Genomic DNA, 15,417 nt, shown 5'->3' on the forward strand with positions numbered 1-15,417 from the left:
TTCATTAAAATCTTTTCTTTTTCATCCATGCAAATAGGGCCTTAAGCTCAATGTTGTGTATGCCTAGTAATTTTGCCTACTAATAATGAACCATCGTTATGGTTTCTGTATGCCTAGTAATTTTGCCTACTAATAATGAACCATCGCTATGGTTTCTTGACCAAGACGGCTCAGACACGGAATCTAAGGAACTATGAACCCGTTGGGAGATGGAGCTTGCATTAAATGGACATGGCTTCTTCTCGTGATGGCTTCTTCTCGTGATGATGGCTGTTAGAGGATACCCTCGCAGGCTACAAAACTGCAAGGCAGAAGGAAGGGGGTGAAAATTTTGGAGCGTTTGTTTGTTTTTTTTTTTTTTTCTGGTTGAAATTTGAAAGTTTTTAGTCTTTCTAATTGAAATTTAAAAGTTTTTCGTCACGCCACCGAAACACATAAGAAATGAAGAAATGTAAAACATCTTGTACGGTTTTCTTCGTTTTTCTCGGTGGCAGCTGCAAGCTTCGACTTTTCTTCTCATCCTTGCAGATTTTCACAAGCCGTACAATGTGACCCCTCTTATTACTGAAGGGCCGACGATTTTGAGTGGTCTGGTGGAGGGCAGATCACAATCTGATGACATGGGCGTCGATATCTTTCGTTCAGAATCCATCGATTTGCTAGACGTACTATGTACAGAAGCAAAATCACTGTTGCTGCTCTTCTTTTCCTGATTTTAAATCGAAAAACGAAGCAGCCATGTCCACCTTTTATCTAATTTTAAGAAGAAAAATGTGGCAGAGGCTTTCGTTTTGATTACTTCATTATCGGGTTGCGTGACTGATGACGATGGCAGTTCGCAGCGCTCCCAGTCTTCTCAGGCTGTACCATGGGGCAGCAGACTCTCTCTCTCTCTCTCTCTTTCTTCGATCTCGCCCCTCGTCCTTAGCACGTGCAACTGTCGCCAGTCAGCACGTGAGCTTGCTTTCCTTCTTCTTCTTGCTTTTCTGCCGTACTGTATCGGAGTCTCTCTCTCTCATGGACCACCATGTACGGCCAGTGGGGAGTTCATGTCCCTCGTGGCCTCCCCTTTACCACCTTGCTCCCCTCTCTACCTTCTCTGTATTCCGAAGAAGAAAGAGGGGAAGACAGCCAGAGTAGTGGAGCGTCGGTCTCCTCCTCCGACTCCTCGCCATGCTCGCCGACAGCCATTCCCGCCCCCATTCCGCTGCTAATCCTCCTTCCCACCGTCCGGCGGCGGCAGCATGGCAACCTCCTCACCGCAAGCCGAAGCCTTTCGATCACCCCAACCCTGACTGGGCTCAGCGGCCTCAGAGGTTTTCTCGGCCGGCAGAGCATAAACCTCAAAGGTTCCCGGCACCCGCCTCTGCACCTCCCCCCAATGGACTGCACTGGAGGAGCCGGTTTCCGGCTTCGACGCAGCAGGTCGACCCCGTGGGTGGCGAGGGAAGTTCCGGATCAGGTGGTGATCCATCCCATACTATTCTTCCTTTTGAGCAATCAGGTGAATCGGTTTCTCACAACCCTAATCGGCCCAGAGTGGAGGACTCTGACAGCGACGAGGATGACATCGTCCTCAGCGACACCGATTATGATTCTGAGGCTGATAGGGAGGTGACACCCGAGGTTCTCAAGAAGAGCAAGCGGTTCAGGGCCTTCTTCGAGTTCCTCGAGTCTCAGGGCACCGAGCAGATAAACGAGGGCAGTTGCAGGTTGCACTGCCCGGCTTGCAAGGGTGGTGCCGGTGCCATCGAATGGTATAGAGGAGTGCAGTCCGTGTTGAACCACGCCAAGAGTGTGAGTTCGAAGCGGGTCAGGCTGCACCGCAAGTTTGCTGAGGTTCTTGAGCGTGACCTGAAGCAACGCGGGGCTCGGCTGGTTGTCCGCATGGACGAGGAGCCTTTTGTAAAGTGGAAGAGCTCACAAGAGGTGAACGATGATGACATCGTTTGGCCCCCAATGGTCATAGTGCAGAACACAAGACTGGAAAGGGATGAGAATGGCAAGGTAACTTTAATACAGCCACTACCATTGTTTTTCGCCTTTTGATGCTGTGCTGCTCTATTTTCCTTCTCTTGAATATCCTCCTAGAAGTGGTTGAGTTGGTAGTGTGTTGGCTTTTGGCAATTATTCTGATGGTGTCTTGTCTATTAAAAAGGCAATAATTGTATTTAACTAAGTCCGTATGTGTCAATAAGGGAAATTTTTTTTTCTGCTAATAATCCTGATTAATTCTTTTTTTTTTTTCTATAGTCCATGTTTTGTTGGAATACCTGGTCCTGTGATCTTTCATCAAAATGTGCAGTCATTTGATTCCAAGCGCTCTTCTTATGATGCAACTTTTAATATATAGTTAGGATAAGAGAGCTATTGCAGGACTAGGTGGCAGACCTATAAGAAGGCTTGTTGGGAGCTTAGGCAAAATTATTGGGTCCTTGTTGGCGGACAGAGAAGAATAGGTAAAAGGATCGGTGAGCTACAGGTGATGGTTTTGGAAAATGGATTATGGATCCTTGACATGAACTTGTTGTATAAACATTAGCCCATGTAACTCGGACAATGTTATTGGATCTATACGTGTATTAATAGAAACTCTGAAATCACAAATTCAGATATACGGCCTCCCAAAGATGCATGACTGTGTCCTTGTCATCTATGGGTTTGCATGCAATGGCAATTGAACCATTGATTAATGCAATTTTGGGCTGACATGTCTTCTAACATATTAATTCTGAATCTTGGTCAAAATGCTTGTGGTAATCAGCGTGGTGACACTTCTAAAAAATTTGTAGTTACTTATGGCCTGATTGGCTTTTTAATTCTGCCAGAAGTTGAACATCTGTTCTTTAGTCATGAACATTAAAATCATGTTTTTGTAATGTATTGATAGGATTCCATAAGACAAAATAGTTATTTGACCATTAATACTTGAACCCTTACAAGATCAAATCTATTCATCAGAACAGGAAAAGAAGATGTCCAATTTATGTTTCAAACATGGAGACGTTATCATTGTAGTCAATTTCAGGATAAAAAATGCACCTTATGATTGAGATGTCCAGCTAACATACACTGCATTTGATTGTACAAAATGATGCTTCTCTGTATACCTATGCATTGCATGCATTTGGATGACTGACTACGCCAAGGCATTGTTCTATGGGGTCATGACCATCTTATGCTTTTGTTCTTCACTTCTGCTCAATAAAGAGTCGTTTTCTTGTGTGGTGAAGACAAGTGCTTGAGAACTTGTCGAATCAACATCTCTGATTCAGTTTCCTAGTAAAAAAGTAACCAAGGGATTGTTTAAACTTAGCTGAATCATTTGACTTTTAGCATGACCCATTTGGGTCATAGGTTTATTATGATTATTGTTTTTTATGTTTTTCTTTTCCTACTATATCAACCATAAGATCATATCTACAAAGTTAGGCATATGACCCTGTAGGTTATGCCCCTCTTCCCTCTCTGTCTTTTGACAGACCCACCCACCCACCCACCAATGCTCTTGATCTATTAAGCATGAAATTTCAAGTATGGTTTGGTTGTTCAATGTGAACTTGATATAATAGTGTAAAACTATTGGTAACCATAAACTTTTTTGTTCATCATCTAAATCTTGCAGTGGATTGGAATGCGTAATGAAGAGCTCCAAGACTTATTTAAAGGCTATAAGGTTCGGAATGCAAAGAATGCATATGGACCTGGAGGTCATCGTGGTCTTGCTTTGCTTAGATTTGATAGTTCAGCAATGGGCTTCTTGGAGGCTGAACGCTTACATAAGCACTTCATTAACGAGCGTAGAGGAAGAGCTGAATGGGAAAGTCACCGTGCACGGATGTTCTCTATGGGCAAACGTGTGTTGTATGGATATCTTGCTTCAAAGGAGGATATGGATTTTTTTAACAGGCATTCAAAAGGTCTGTCCAAATTCCATTTGACTAGGTTTTTTTATCATTGTCATTCACATGAATCTGCATTTAATTGATGTATACATTTTGATCTTGCATCAAGGGCATGCCCTAAGTCTATAACTGAAGTATCTTTTCAGGCAAACAGAAGCAGAAGTTTGAGATTAAGTCATATCATTCAATGGTGGTAGAGAATTTGAAGAAAATGGGTGAAGATAATGATGAACTACTAAAACTTCAGCAGAAAGATGTGGAAAGCCAAGAAGTTAAGAAAACCCTACAAGCAACTTGTAGCATTATGGAAAGAAACCTTTACAAAAATGAACTGGAAATAAAAAAATTAAGACGAAGGGACATGGAACTTCATGAAGACACTAAGAAGCGGGTGAGTTGCTGAAAACAAAATTGAGGGTCTCGATTTTTCATTTTTTGCATTTAGATTGTTTATTTGCCTTATGGTTTTTTTATTTGAAGCAATGAGAAGTTTGATGTGTGATCATAGCATAATGGGGTTTTTTTTGGCAGATGGATGATCTAGACCAATCTTATGGGAGGGTGGTTGCAGAATTAACTGAAGAATTGGAGAAGAAAGAAAAGGTGCTTGAGAAGATGCAAGACCTGTTAAACACAAAGTGTTTAGATCGCTGTGTTCAACTTGAAGATGAGCTGGATGTGCTTGTGAGGAGTTCAGACCTTACAGAGAGGGAATACCAAGACAGACTTGCTAGGTAATTGCTTCTCAGTTGTAATTCAAATATTTCTGCTTGCTGCCCGTTTTACACAATAATTGATAAGCCACATGGAATTGTACTGGAACATCCAGATAAGCAATTTCTCTAATGGAGCAAGATGTCAAATTTCTAAATGAAAATCGATGATGCCCTTTGGCTTCTATGACCAATATGGCCATTTTACACTAATGGTGGTTGGTTTTGGTTGTGGGAGACTCCTTTTGAGTTTACCATGTTCTAGTTCTATGGATCAGATGACTTGCATTCAGAAATTTATTTTTCTTCTTATTCTCTTTCATTCTGTGTTTGGAAATTACTGTATATCCATTTTCTTTTTATATTTAGATCATAGTGTTTTGCAATTTGAGTTGCTTATTTCAATCAGAATGATTTTATAGCAACTGTTCTAAAATTCCTTTCCAGTTTCCACTTGTTAGAGATCTCTATGATGATATTTGTCAGTTTTATTTTATGTCGCCCTTTTGTTCATCATCAGATTGAATCCTCCTTTTGTGGGGTATCTCTAGGCCTCTACTTTTAATGTTGTGCATCACTATAGCTCCTTGTGGATTCTTGTTATGTCCTGAATCGTGCTATTCTATGAGGTGAATTTGTAGTCCTACCATGTGCATATTTCGTGTGCTTATCTCAAAAGCAGGATTTGGACTAGAAAAAAGATCACGAGTCTCAGTTTGCATTTTTTTTTTTGATCTAGTTCAGATTATTCCATTAAGGTGCCTAATTTTGTCTTAAATGTTCTTAATTCAAGGATAAGAACATGTTATTCTTGATTTTGACTCTCCAATAGGCAGTAACAAGCTTTTATTGTTGAATGCATATTGAAATCTTTTGTCATCTTGCAACATCTTTAATGTTGCCTTGTACTTTGTGGTCATGTTCTTTGACAAGGCTTTCAAGTTATTTTTAGCCAATTTAACAACTCTATTAGGCAAGAAGTTTTTTAGTATTAATAAGCTTTATGATTCTTGACTTCTGTTATTTCACATCATCTTTACTCTTTGCATAACCTTGTTGTTCTGTATTGTTTTTAATTATGTAATTTCTTGTACTCTTTAACAAGGTTTGCATTCTGGTTTCTGAATTTCTTAAATCAATTCCTGATGCTAATAACATGATGAGGCTACCAACCATGGTAAGATGATATCATGTTCATGCATAAGTTTAGCAATCTAAGAACTGTCGACATTGTGACTCTGTGAGAGATCTTGTAACTGTATCTTGCTTTATTATGTGAAAGATTAGATGCATTTCTTGAAGTACCCATGGGAGCTAAGTTCTTGGACAACAAATGACAGGAAACACAACACTCTAGTTGACAGCTGTACCATAGGCCCACCCCGTTCCCTCATCATCTCTCCTTGAAGGAACAAAGGTTGAACCAATGAATGGAGAGAGGAGATCGCACAATTTTGCACTAAACATCCCAGAGCATAGGAGAAAAAATAGTTACTGCAAAATTTGTTTAAACACTTCATGTTGTTCACGATATTTGATTTGGGCCAGTTATACTGGATGAAATCTAAGTCACATGGGTACACCAAAAATGATGATGCACCCGAATCAACGTGGTGCGGCACCTTCGACATGGCACTCGACTCAGACCGAGTTGGCTCCTGCTGATTGCATCTGCTCCTTTTTTTTCTCTTGTTTTTTTTTTCTCATCTTTTCCCTCTTCTTTCTTTCCTTCCCCCCTTTCCCTCTGATTTCTCTCTTTCCATTTTCCCCTCTTTCTTTCTCTTTCTCTCTTTCTCTCCCTTTTAAGGATATCAGAAACTTGAAGTCTTTTTTAAAGGACATCAAATTTATTGGGATACATTTACATTTTTTAATGAAGGTTACAAGCTTAGTCATCTCTTTCTCGAGAAAAACAACTTTGCTGTATTATACCAAGCAAAGACCTCACCATTTTATACCCGAAAACAATATTTTGACAATGGTCTTAATATGTCCACAATTCAACAGTAAGAAACTGTATTATTGCAATAAGATCTTATATATACAATTGGAATGATTTATTGGACACAAATGGTGCTTTAATTTACCTCTTTTGGGTGCAAAAACATGAATTTGTCAACTTTTGAAGGTGCATACATTGTAGGCCATTGATTTTTCAAGATGTAAAGCTTCCTGTGTTTATGCTAGATTTGCACAATCTAAAACTTGTTTTTTATTAAAAAATGTATGTAAATTATATTTATATGGTTGGCTGCAAAACAAGGCATATCATTTATGAAAAATAATTTTTTTATAAGTGGGTATAGGTGCTTTTTCATGTCCTTATCATTATGTATGATGGTGTGCCAAAATGTGGTGCATAATATATTATATATATACACCCCACTTTAGTAAGGGGCAAGAACCAGGCTCAAAAATAATTATTAATGCATTTTTTTTGGTAATCTACGATTCTACTTTTATAGAAATGATATTAAAAACAATCTTTGAGGGATATGTATTAAGTTAGTCATTCTCTTACTTTAGTAATGTTTTTTTTTAAATGAACGGCTCTTATATTATCAAAATTTGTGACGAAAGAGAAGTCAAATTTTCTTCAAAAATAACTTGAACTGAAACATGATCTATCTTAAATTAGTGTGTATGAATGCAATAAAATGTTCATATTTTGTTTAAAATAATTTTCAACACAAATTTAGATGGTCTGGTTTTTATCTCTTACCCAAATGATCTGTTTTGTGACGAAAGAGAAGTCAAATTTTCTACAAAAATAACTTGAACTAAAACATGATCTATCTTAAATTAGTGTGTATGAATGCAATAAAATGTTCATATTTTGTTTAAAATAATTTTCAACACAAATTTAGATGGTCTTGTTTTTATCTCTTACCCAAATGATCTGTTATTTACCAATTTTATATATATATATATACAGAGAGAGAGAGAGAGAGAGAGAGAGAGAGAGAGAAAGAGAGAGAAATTGTGGCTACTAGTTCCCTAGGTGCTAAACCCGTAAATAATCATTTTAGTTGTTGATCTTCTCAGGATGGCTGCTTGAGAGAAAAATAAGGAGAAAAAGGAGATAGGATACTTTATTCATCTAGAATTTATTAACAACTTTTTCTCCTTGTTTTTTTCTTAACCATCCAAGGGTATGGTACTTACCTATATATATATATATATATATATATATAGTATATAGTCATGGCCGTGATTTTTTCTTTTACATATTGGATTTGTTGAGCTTTGTTAAGAATGACAGGTTTAAGTGAATATTTAGAAATTGTAACATGGAGGATAATATTTTTCTTGAAAAATTGATAAAAATGAAGGTTTCTTTATCACTTGGATTTGACCCGATCTATTTAGCTTGGATCATGCCAATACTGGACATCTTATTTGATCCATGTCCTGCATAATGTATGGCGTGGCCAGCTTGTTTGTTTCCTGGGCAAAGGGTGGGCTTTGTTCCGGCCCATAAGGGACTGCTGGGCCTTTAACTGGTTGTCCCAGCCCAGTGCCTAGCTCTATAACTGTGAGTTTATTTTTGAGAGGTTACCATGTAGACGTCATTTTTTAACTTATAAATCCTATCTGTATATAAGAAAAACATTACTTCTTTTTAAATAAAAATTTAAAAAATGGAAATTAAATTTGTTTGATTCGTTTCAAACACCACTGTCTGGGGGACTCAGATTTGGGGTCCAGTTGTAGGACTTCTTGTGCTCGTCCAGCCACTTTCCATTGTGGCCATTGTGTTCCAAAATCCAACCACAGCCACCAACTGTACAAAAAATATATTATTAAAAAAAAGCATGCAAAATTCGTATGTATGCCCAAAAGCCCACAAACTATTGAGTTTTGAACCTCATAAAGTTGGATCCACAAAACAAGTTTGAATGATTTTTTTGAATCATATAATTTAGGTTATTTCAAATATTTGGGTTCCACAGCCATGTTCCAAGCAAAATGGGTGGTCGGTTTGATGGTAAAATCCAATTCCCCTATATATTAGGTATTTCTTTGTTTCTGACTTTTTATGTTTATTTTGACTATTTTGTCAATGAAGCAACAGCTTTTGTAGTGGCAATCCCCACTCTTTGTAGAGATGGGGGTTATGATTGTTCTTGTTTGGTAAGTGTTTTTTGTGCTCATAGTGACTTTTTTATGATATACAGTTTCATTCACTGATATTTGTGTTTTCTGCATGTTTTGCAAGTACCTTAAATTTTTTAGCTTGAAGTTTTGTCAAGATCATCTGAAGATCTCTTTGTTTTCTCAAAGTTTGGTTCCAGATTTACGTGGTATCCAAACAGGTTCTATTATCTGGTGAACTACTCTTTGCTGTCTCAGGAAGTGTGCTGGCTTTACAGAGCCAAATTTAAGTTAACGTATGAAACATGAGTGGAGAGCTTACCCTGACCAAATGTTTAAACTTAAGATTTTGAAGTAAAGTTAGTTTAGCCATATTTTTTAAAGGTTGGTAAACAATGGTTGATCTGCAAGTCACTAGAAATGGTAGTACTGAAAAAGGAACTAGACATATTCAAAATTTAATCCTTTAGACATGAATTAGTTGATGTAAGCAGTGTCTGCACTCTAAATGCCACCATTGTCCGTAGGGAGAGGTTGTAGCTTAACTTAATAGAAAGAGAGAGAGAGAGAGAGAGAGAGAGAGAGAGAGAGTATTAATCCTTAAAATGTGGCATTAATTAATGGTGACATGTCCATGATGTCATTGAAATTGTCTAACTTTATTTTTAATAAGAACATATACCAAGAATGGCTAGCAGCTGGAAGAATTTCATCTATCTGCCATGTGTGTGACATTTTGAGTGACCTAAATAACCCTATTCGACAAGAAACCATTAAAACTTGTTAAAATGCTGTGCCATTTTCATAAATTAATAAACAATCATAATAGTACCAAACTACCTCTGATCATGGTTTAGCAAATAGTATGTCCTATGTTTTGCATGGCAGTGTGGGATATGAATGGGATAGTTGAAATACACTTCCAAGACTGTTCTGTCAACTATTGGTTCTTTTAGTAATATAACTAATGTTATCTGCATCATACAATATGTACTGTATATGTTTAGAAAACCTATACGTTATACTTACTATACATGATATGCTCATGAACAATAAGTGTATCGCCCATATCATATGATACTTCCCCGTATCATATGATATGGGCTAAAAATGCAAAAAGGGTCCACATTTTTTGCATGTATATTTTTAAACGTCCCTCGCTTCCCCTCCTTTCTAAACACTCTAAGAGCTGTGGGAGGGAGAGGTTTTGCTAGTTTTTACAAAAAATTGCTAAGAAATCATCGATTTGGGGAAAACTCTCTTATGGAGAAAGTTTTCTCGTGGTGGGAATGACGCAGGGCTTGGAGAAAGAGGGATTTTAGGTTTCTAACATCAAAAAGGTAAAAAAAAATTACTCATTTTCACCATTCGATTGTTGATTTCTCTTATTTCTTACAGTTAATATTAGGTTTTTACTTGTTTTGTTAAAGATATAATGATGGATCCCACGTGGCAATGGTGTAATTTTTGTAAGCAAACACTATCAGGAGGGATGTGGTACACACCATAATGTGGCTTAGTGCCCTGGTTCAACTGACGACCACGAGATTGTTGTTTGATACATAGTAGCCTTTGAGTCAATTTTCATGCTTTTAATTTTAAAATCTGACTTTCTTTTAGATTCAGTTCTGATGCTTCTCAATATAAAAATCGAATATTAATTTGTTTACTTGGTTTGGTAAGCCAAAATGCTTGTGTTTGCTTGTTTCATTGTGGGTTCTGACAATGGCATAAATCATGTGGTTACAACTTACTGCCACAGGATTGAGGAAGAGGTGGCAAGGCAGGGAAATGAAGCGGAGATGAATTTCAAAGATTTGGAGGAATTTGAGTGTGAAAGAAAGGCTATCTTGGAGGAGCATCGTCATAAGCTTCAAAAGGTTAAACTACAAAATTTAGAAGCAAAAATGGAGTTGGAGAAGCTGATGGCCAAGGAGAGAAATGAGCTGCAGGAGAAGTATATGGAGATGACCCGGAAAGCAATCCGTGGTTCTAATTCAACTTAATAATGTAAGTAAGTTGAATAATGTTGGTGAAGACTCATTTAACCCTTTTATCTTTGGATGACCAGCAACTTATTTTCTGCTTCTGTAAGACATCTCGTGGAGCTTTAGATTGATCAAATCCTTGTTATCGTCATGCTTGTCTAACCTGCATAAGGTATTACATGCTACTTTGACATTTCCTTCTGATAATGCAGAGCTTGCTTTTCCTTTTCATTTGGAGAGAGAGAGTTCAGTTATCATCTAATGTGGAATGTTTGGTGGATCTGATTTTAGTCTTTAGCTAATGTGGTATCAGTCTTCTTTACCTGTAAAGAGTAGTAAGTGAAATGAAGTATGAGATTTGACATTAGTTTCATAGACTAATTTTTTCTGCAAAATGCACTTTGCAGTAATGATTGTCTACTTTCACTGTATGACAGCTAGATGTATTATTTATTCTTGACAATGTTACTAGGGTAATTGCACTCATATTTGATTGGGATTAAATTTATAAATTTGTTAAACACATTGATCTATCTTGTACTTTCCTCACACATGCTTATCATGGTTTATTTAACTCACTTTGCCTCTAGTCAGAATTTGATATTGCTATAAGGAAGGGAATTTCACAATGAGATAATGTTTTGCTAATAGTGGGTGACATATTTAAGGTTTCTATATTATTGAAAACAACTCTGATTTTTGTTACCACCCCTGAAGTTACACTTTTGTTTGTCTAACAAAAGATATTCTACAGTAAGATGACGTAACAAGTAAAAATGATTAACGCCCTCAAGTTGGACTTCCTCATATTTCTCTTTGGTTTTCCATTATTCATTTTTTGGCGTTTTTGTTCCAAATTTTCCTCCGTTCTTGCTTCTCCTAACTTCATAGTAATTTAGCACTTTCTCCATCATCTCATCTTCTATTCATTATTGATGGTAGATCAACAACATTCACGTGACATCTTGGATTTTGCTTGTACAGCAGCTGACGTCAAATATATAAAGCACAAGGCATTGAAATCTTTCTTGGTTGACCTTTGGCTCCTCTTTCTGTTGACCTTTGGCTCACCCCAAAATTTTATTTAACAAAAAATTGGCTATATACAGTGAACAACAACGGAAACTGCCCAAATTAAGTGGGCATAGTATCTCAAAAAAGTTTGGACCCTACAGGGCACGACTTCAGTAAAAGGGCAGCCACTTGACACGAAGGATTGATGTCAAGGATCCTAACAGAGTTCCTGCAGCAGACAAAAGGAAGTTTGACGTTTCAGCGTTGCGAGGTTGAACAAACATGTCTTTAATGTGCGATATCCAATAACGAGGTCCAACTGTGAGGTGAATTGAATTAGTTTGGTTCATGAGCCTGAGAGCAATCTCATCAATAAGAAATTCTGGTAGCTGTGAAAATTGAACTGCCTTAGGGTCGCAACAGCTGCAGCACCAAACTCCATATTTGGACTGAGAATGCCATAGGCAATTTTAAAGCAATGGTGCAGGACCACTGGATGAGCACAAAAAGTTGAAGGGGGAACGAGTCTGCCATCATCCACTTCTACCCCCTTAGCGAACCAAAGCATAGCACTGATTAATCAAAGGCTTATCCCAGATAGATAAATAGATTCCCCATGTCTAAGCCGATTCCAGATTTTTTACACATCACCAATTACCAAAGGTAGAATTGCCTTCCAAACGTCCTATTTCCATACTATGTGAAAACTTCCATACTATGTGAAAACTGCTGTCCTTCTGCTTGGCCATAGTATCGATCACGTCATCCTCTATCGGAAGGCCTCTTTTGAATTTGGTCCTAATTCATTTCCAAACGGCTTTGACCTATCTGTAATGAAGAAAGCAAATGAGTTCTCGTGTTCCTGATCCGGTCGTAAATATCTATGCTCAAGAGAGTAGAGGCATTCCTATCGCCCCACCGAAGAGTGTCCGCCTCCACGGTTAGCTGCAAAGCATCTAAGACATGAGAAAACCCCAGACTGCTCATATTTAACCCTTACTTGATCTTCTTCAAACCTAATTTGGGCTATAGTTTTATCAAAAAATGAGGCCCATTCAGCCACCTATTAATAATACCCCAACCCCACCAATCGAACCAGAAGCTAATGCTCCTCCCATCTTCGGGGATCCATTGGACGTGGTGGTCAATCTCTGACCAAGCCCAAAGAATCACATTCTGTGAAGCCTGCCCATAAGGACTTGCCACAATAAACCCTGAAAGAACAGTGATTCAGAATATCATTTTTTTCTTGAGGGGGCCAAATTAAAGTTTTGGCATGGGCCAAAATATCAATTTTTAAAATTTTTATATAGGACAAAAAATTTTCTAAGATGTAAATTAAAAAAAAAAAAACATGGCCTAGTTAAGGATATGTAAGTCCTCAATGTCGATACCTCCTTTCCATAACGGTCGCATAGCATCTTCCATCTAATGTTGTGGGGATGACGATGGCCTTCCGTATTGGATCAAACAGAGCTCGTCAACACTTTCTTTGTCCAAGCTTTGAACCGTTCCGTGAGATAGTCGCAGCACTCTAGCTCAGTATTTAATGATATGAGAGACAATACTCCTGATCAAACAAATTCTATACAGGTACCAAGTTTGACATTAGTTTCCATTAAGTGTCTACATGCCAAGCGTAAATTTTCACAATCTTTTCAAGATATTTAGAGCATCCTTCCTTCGACACAAAATATTTATTTTCACGATTGGGCAATTTCAATGCCAAAGAAGTACTTGCGCCTGCATAGATCTTTGATGTCGAAAAATCATCTTGAGAAACTTCTTGAAGCGTTGAATATTCTCAAAGACCACTCCTGGTTACCACAATATCATCGGCTTAAATTAGGATGACGGTGATACACCCTTTCATTCTTCTGATGAATAAGGTGTTATCGGGGTGGCACTTTTTGTACCCATTTTCTTCAAGATAGTAGCCATCTTCATGTACCTCTTAGAGACTGCTTCAAGCTATACGTGGCTTCATTGGGCCTGCAAACGAGCAGTTTCTACCTTATTTAGGGTGTCCTGGGGGAGTGACATAGATCACTTCATTCAGCTCTCCTTGAAGAAATGCATTTTTGATATCTCTATGGACTCCAGTTCTGATTGTGGGGAATAGAGCGTAGGATTTTCATAGTATTCATTTTCGTATTGGGGCAAAGGTCTTGTTTGTAGTTTAGCTCCTTCAATCCCTTAGCGACCAGTCTGATGTTGTAGCTTTCTATAGTTTTGTGAATCTTGCACTTGAACTTGTAGTGCCATTTACATTTGACTATGTCAAACACCTTTTGGAGCAGCTTTTAATTCTTCATCCTGGATCTAGTTTGGCCTCGTGAAAATATTCTAAGCTCTTGAATTTTGTGAAGATTGCTGATGAACATAGCATGTTTGGTTGATATTCTATCATAACTCAAGTAATTGCTACATGGAAAAGGGTCCAACCGAGTAGATTTCATTGTAAGGAAGGTGTCTTGGGATACATCTAGCTCTTTGGATCTTTTGGGATTGATGTTAGTAGGCTTATCAGCTTGAGTTGGGTGATCGTTTGCAATTGGGGTCTCATGATAACTAGGTGCCTCCTCGTTGACTACTAGCACTAAATAAGTATATGTAAACCAGATGTACGGTGCTTCCCCTGGGCTTTTTAAAGATCATTCAGTATCAAAGAAGGAATTGATTTTCATTGAATTGAACATAAAGGAAAATAGAAACGCTCTTAAAGACTAGATTATATCATATATACACTTTGCTGCTTGAGTTGTAACTGTTGAAGATGCATTTGATAGACCGAAGACTCAAATTATTTCTCTTTTATTGATATAGCCAAACGTATACGACAACCCAAAAACCTGAAGGTGATCAAGCTTGAGGCACCAGTAGGAACCTTAATGGGACTTCCAATTTAGATGCTTACAGGGAATTCTATTAATGATATAGCATGTAGTGGCTACAATAAACACTTAATAATCATTTGAAACAAGAAGGTAATAGATGCATATTCTTCTTCTTCCTTTCAAACACACCATTTTGTTGTAGAGCATGAGCACGACATGATATTTGATGCTTTCTGCCATGTTCAACAAAAAAAAATTGAAATTAGGGTTCTTGTATTTAGTTCCATTATCAGATCGGAAACAGTTGATTTTAAAATTCTATCAAAGTTCATCCATCTTATAAATGTAGTACTGCAAGCGAGCTCCTCCTGTACATTGTATGCGAATCAGAATAAGATGGGTGCCGTGGAGATGAAGAGAGAAAGAAATGGATATCTCCAAAATGATGGTGGTTTTTAGGTGCACAAGGGAAAGCTCCCGCCTCCGCAGCCCAAAGCAACCCACCTACATGGAGACTGCAATAAGATCGGATTTGAGTCTACCAAACTTTATCTACAAACTTTAAATAGCATAATCCAAAAAAAAATTGAACCAGAAACCGATTTTCCGAATCATTCTTGGAAAAATTAAACATGGGTTTGAACTCATGACCATGTTCACCATTTAAGAAATAAAACTAAATATCTTATAAGTATCAGAACCGATTTGTTCTTATGCAACTTAATCATAATTTTCCAATAAATCTAAATCTTTAGAGATAGTTTGGCAAAGAAAACAGTTTGTAATTGTTTATGAGTCTGCCTCAAAGAATGTGATAGATTCAGGAAACACCTTAAAAAATGTTGCAGTAATGTGTTTCAATTTT

At 37.7% G+C, this 15,417-nt stretch overlaps 1 protein-coding gene across 2 annotated transcripts in view; it reads left to right on the plus strand.

Annotated features, from left to right (window-relative positions):
• The first annotated feature begins 283 nt into the window (after positions 1–283).
• LOC116252842 (protein SUPPRESSOR OF GENE SILENCING 3 homolog) overlaps positions 284–15,417 on the plus strand; it is a 28,514-nt gene continuing 13,380 nt past the window's right edge. The window contains exons 1-5 of one of the 2 annotated variants that reach the window (XM_031627415.2): positions 299–2,007; positions 3,626–3,920; positions 4,052–4,296; positions 4,437–4,639; positions 10,476–10,932. In XM_031627415.2, the coding sequence (XP_031483275.1) occupies positions 1,174–2,007; positions 3,626–3,920; positions 4,052–4,296; positions 4,437–4,639; positions 10,476–10,719 (1,821 nt within the window). In that variant the 5' untranslated portion in view covers positions 299–1,173 and the 3' untranslated portion in view covers positions 10,720–10,932. Of the gene's footprint in view, positions 2,008–3,625; positions 3,921–4,051; positions 4,297–4,436; positions 4,640–10,475; positions 10,933–15,417 lie in introns of those variants that run through there. The other variant, XM_050077498.1, reaches the window with a different exon arrangement.

This window comes from Nymphaea colorata, chromosome 4, assembly GCF_008831285.2.
Source record: "Nymphaea colorata isolate Beijing-Zhang1983 chromosome 4, ASM883128v2, whole genome shotgun sequence".
NCBI classification, from domain to species: domain Eukaryota; kingdom Viridiplantae; phylum Streptophyta; class Magnoliopsida; order Nymphaeales; family Nymphaeaceae; genus Nymphaea; species Nymphaea colorata.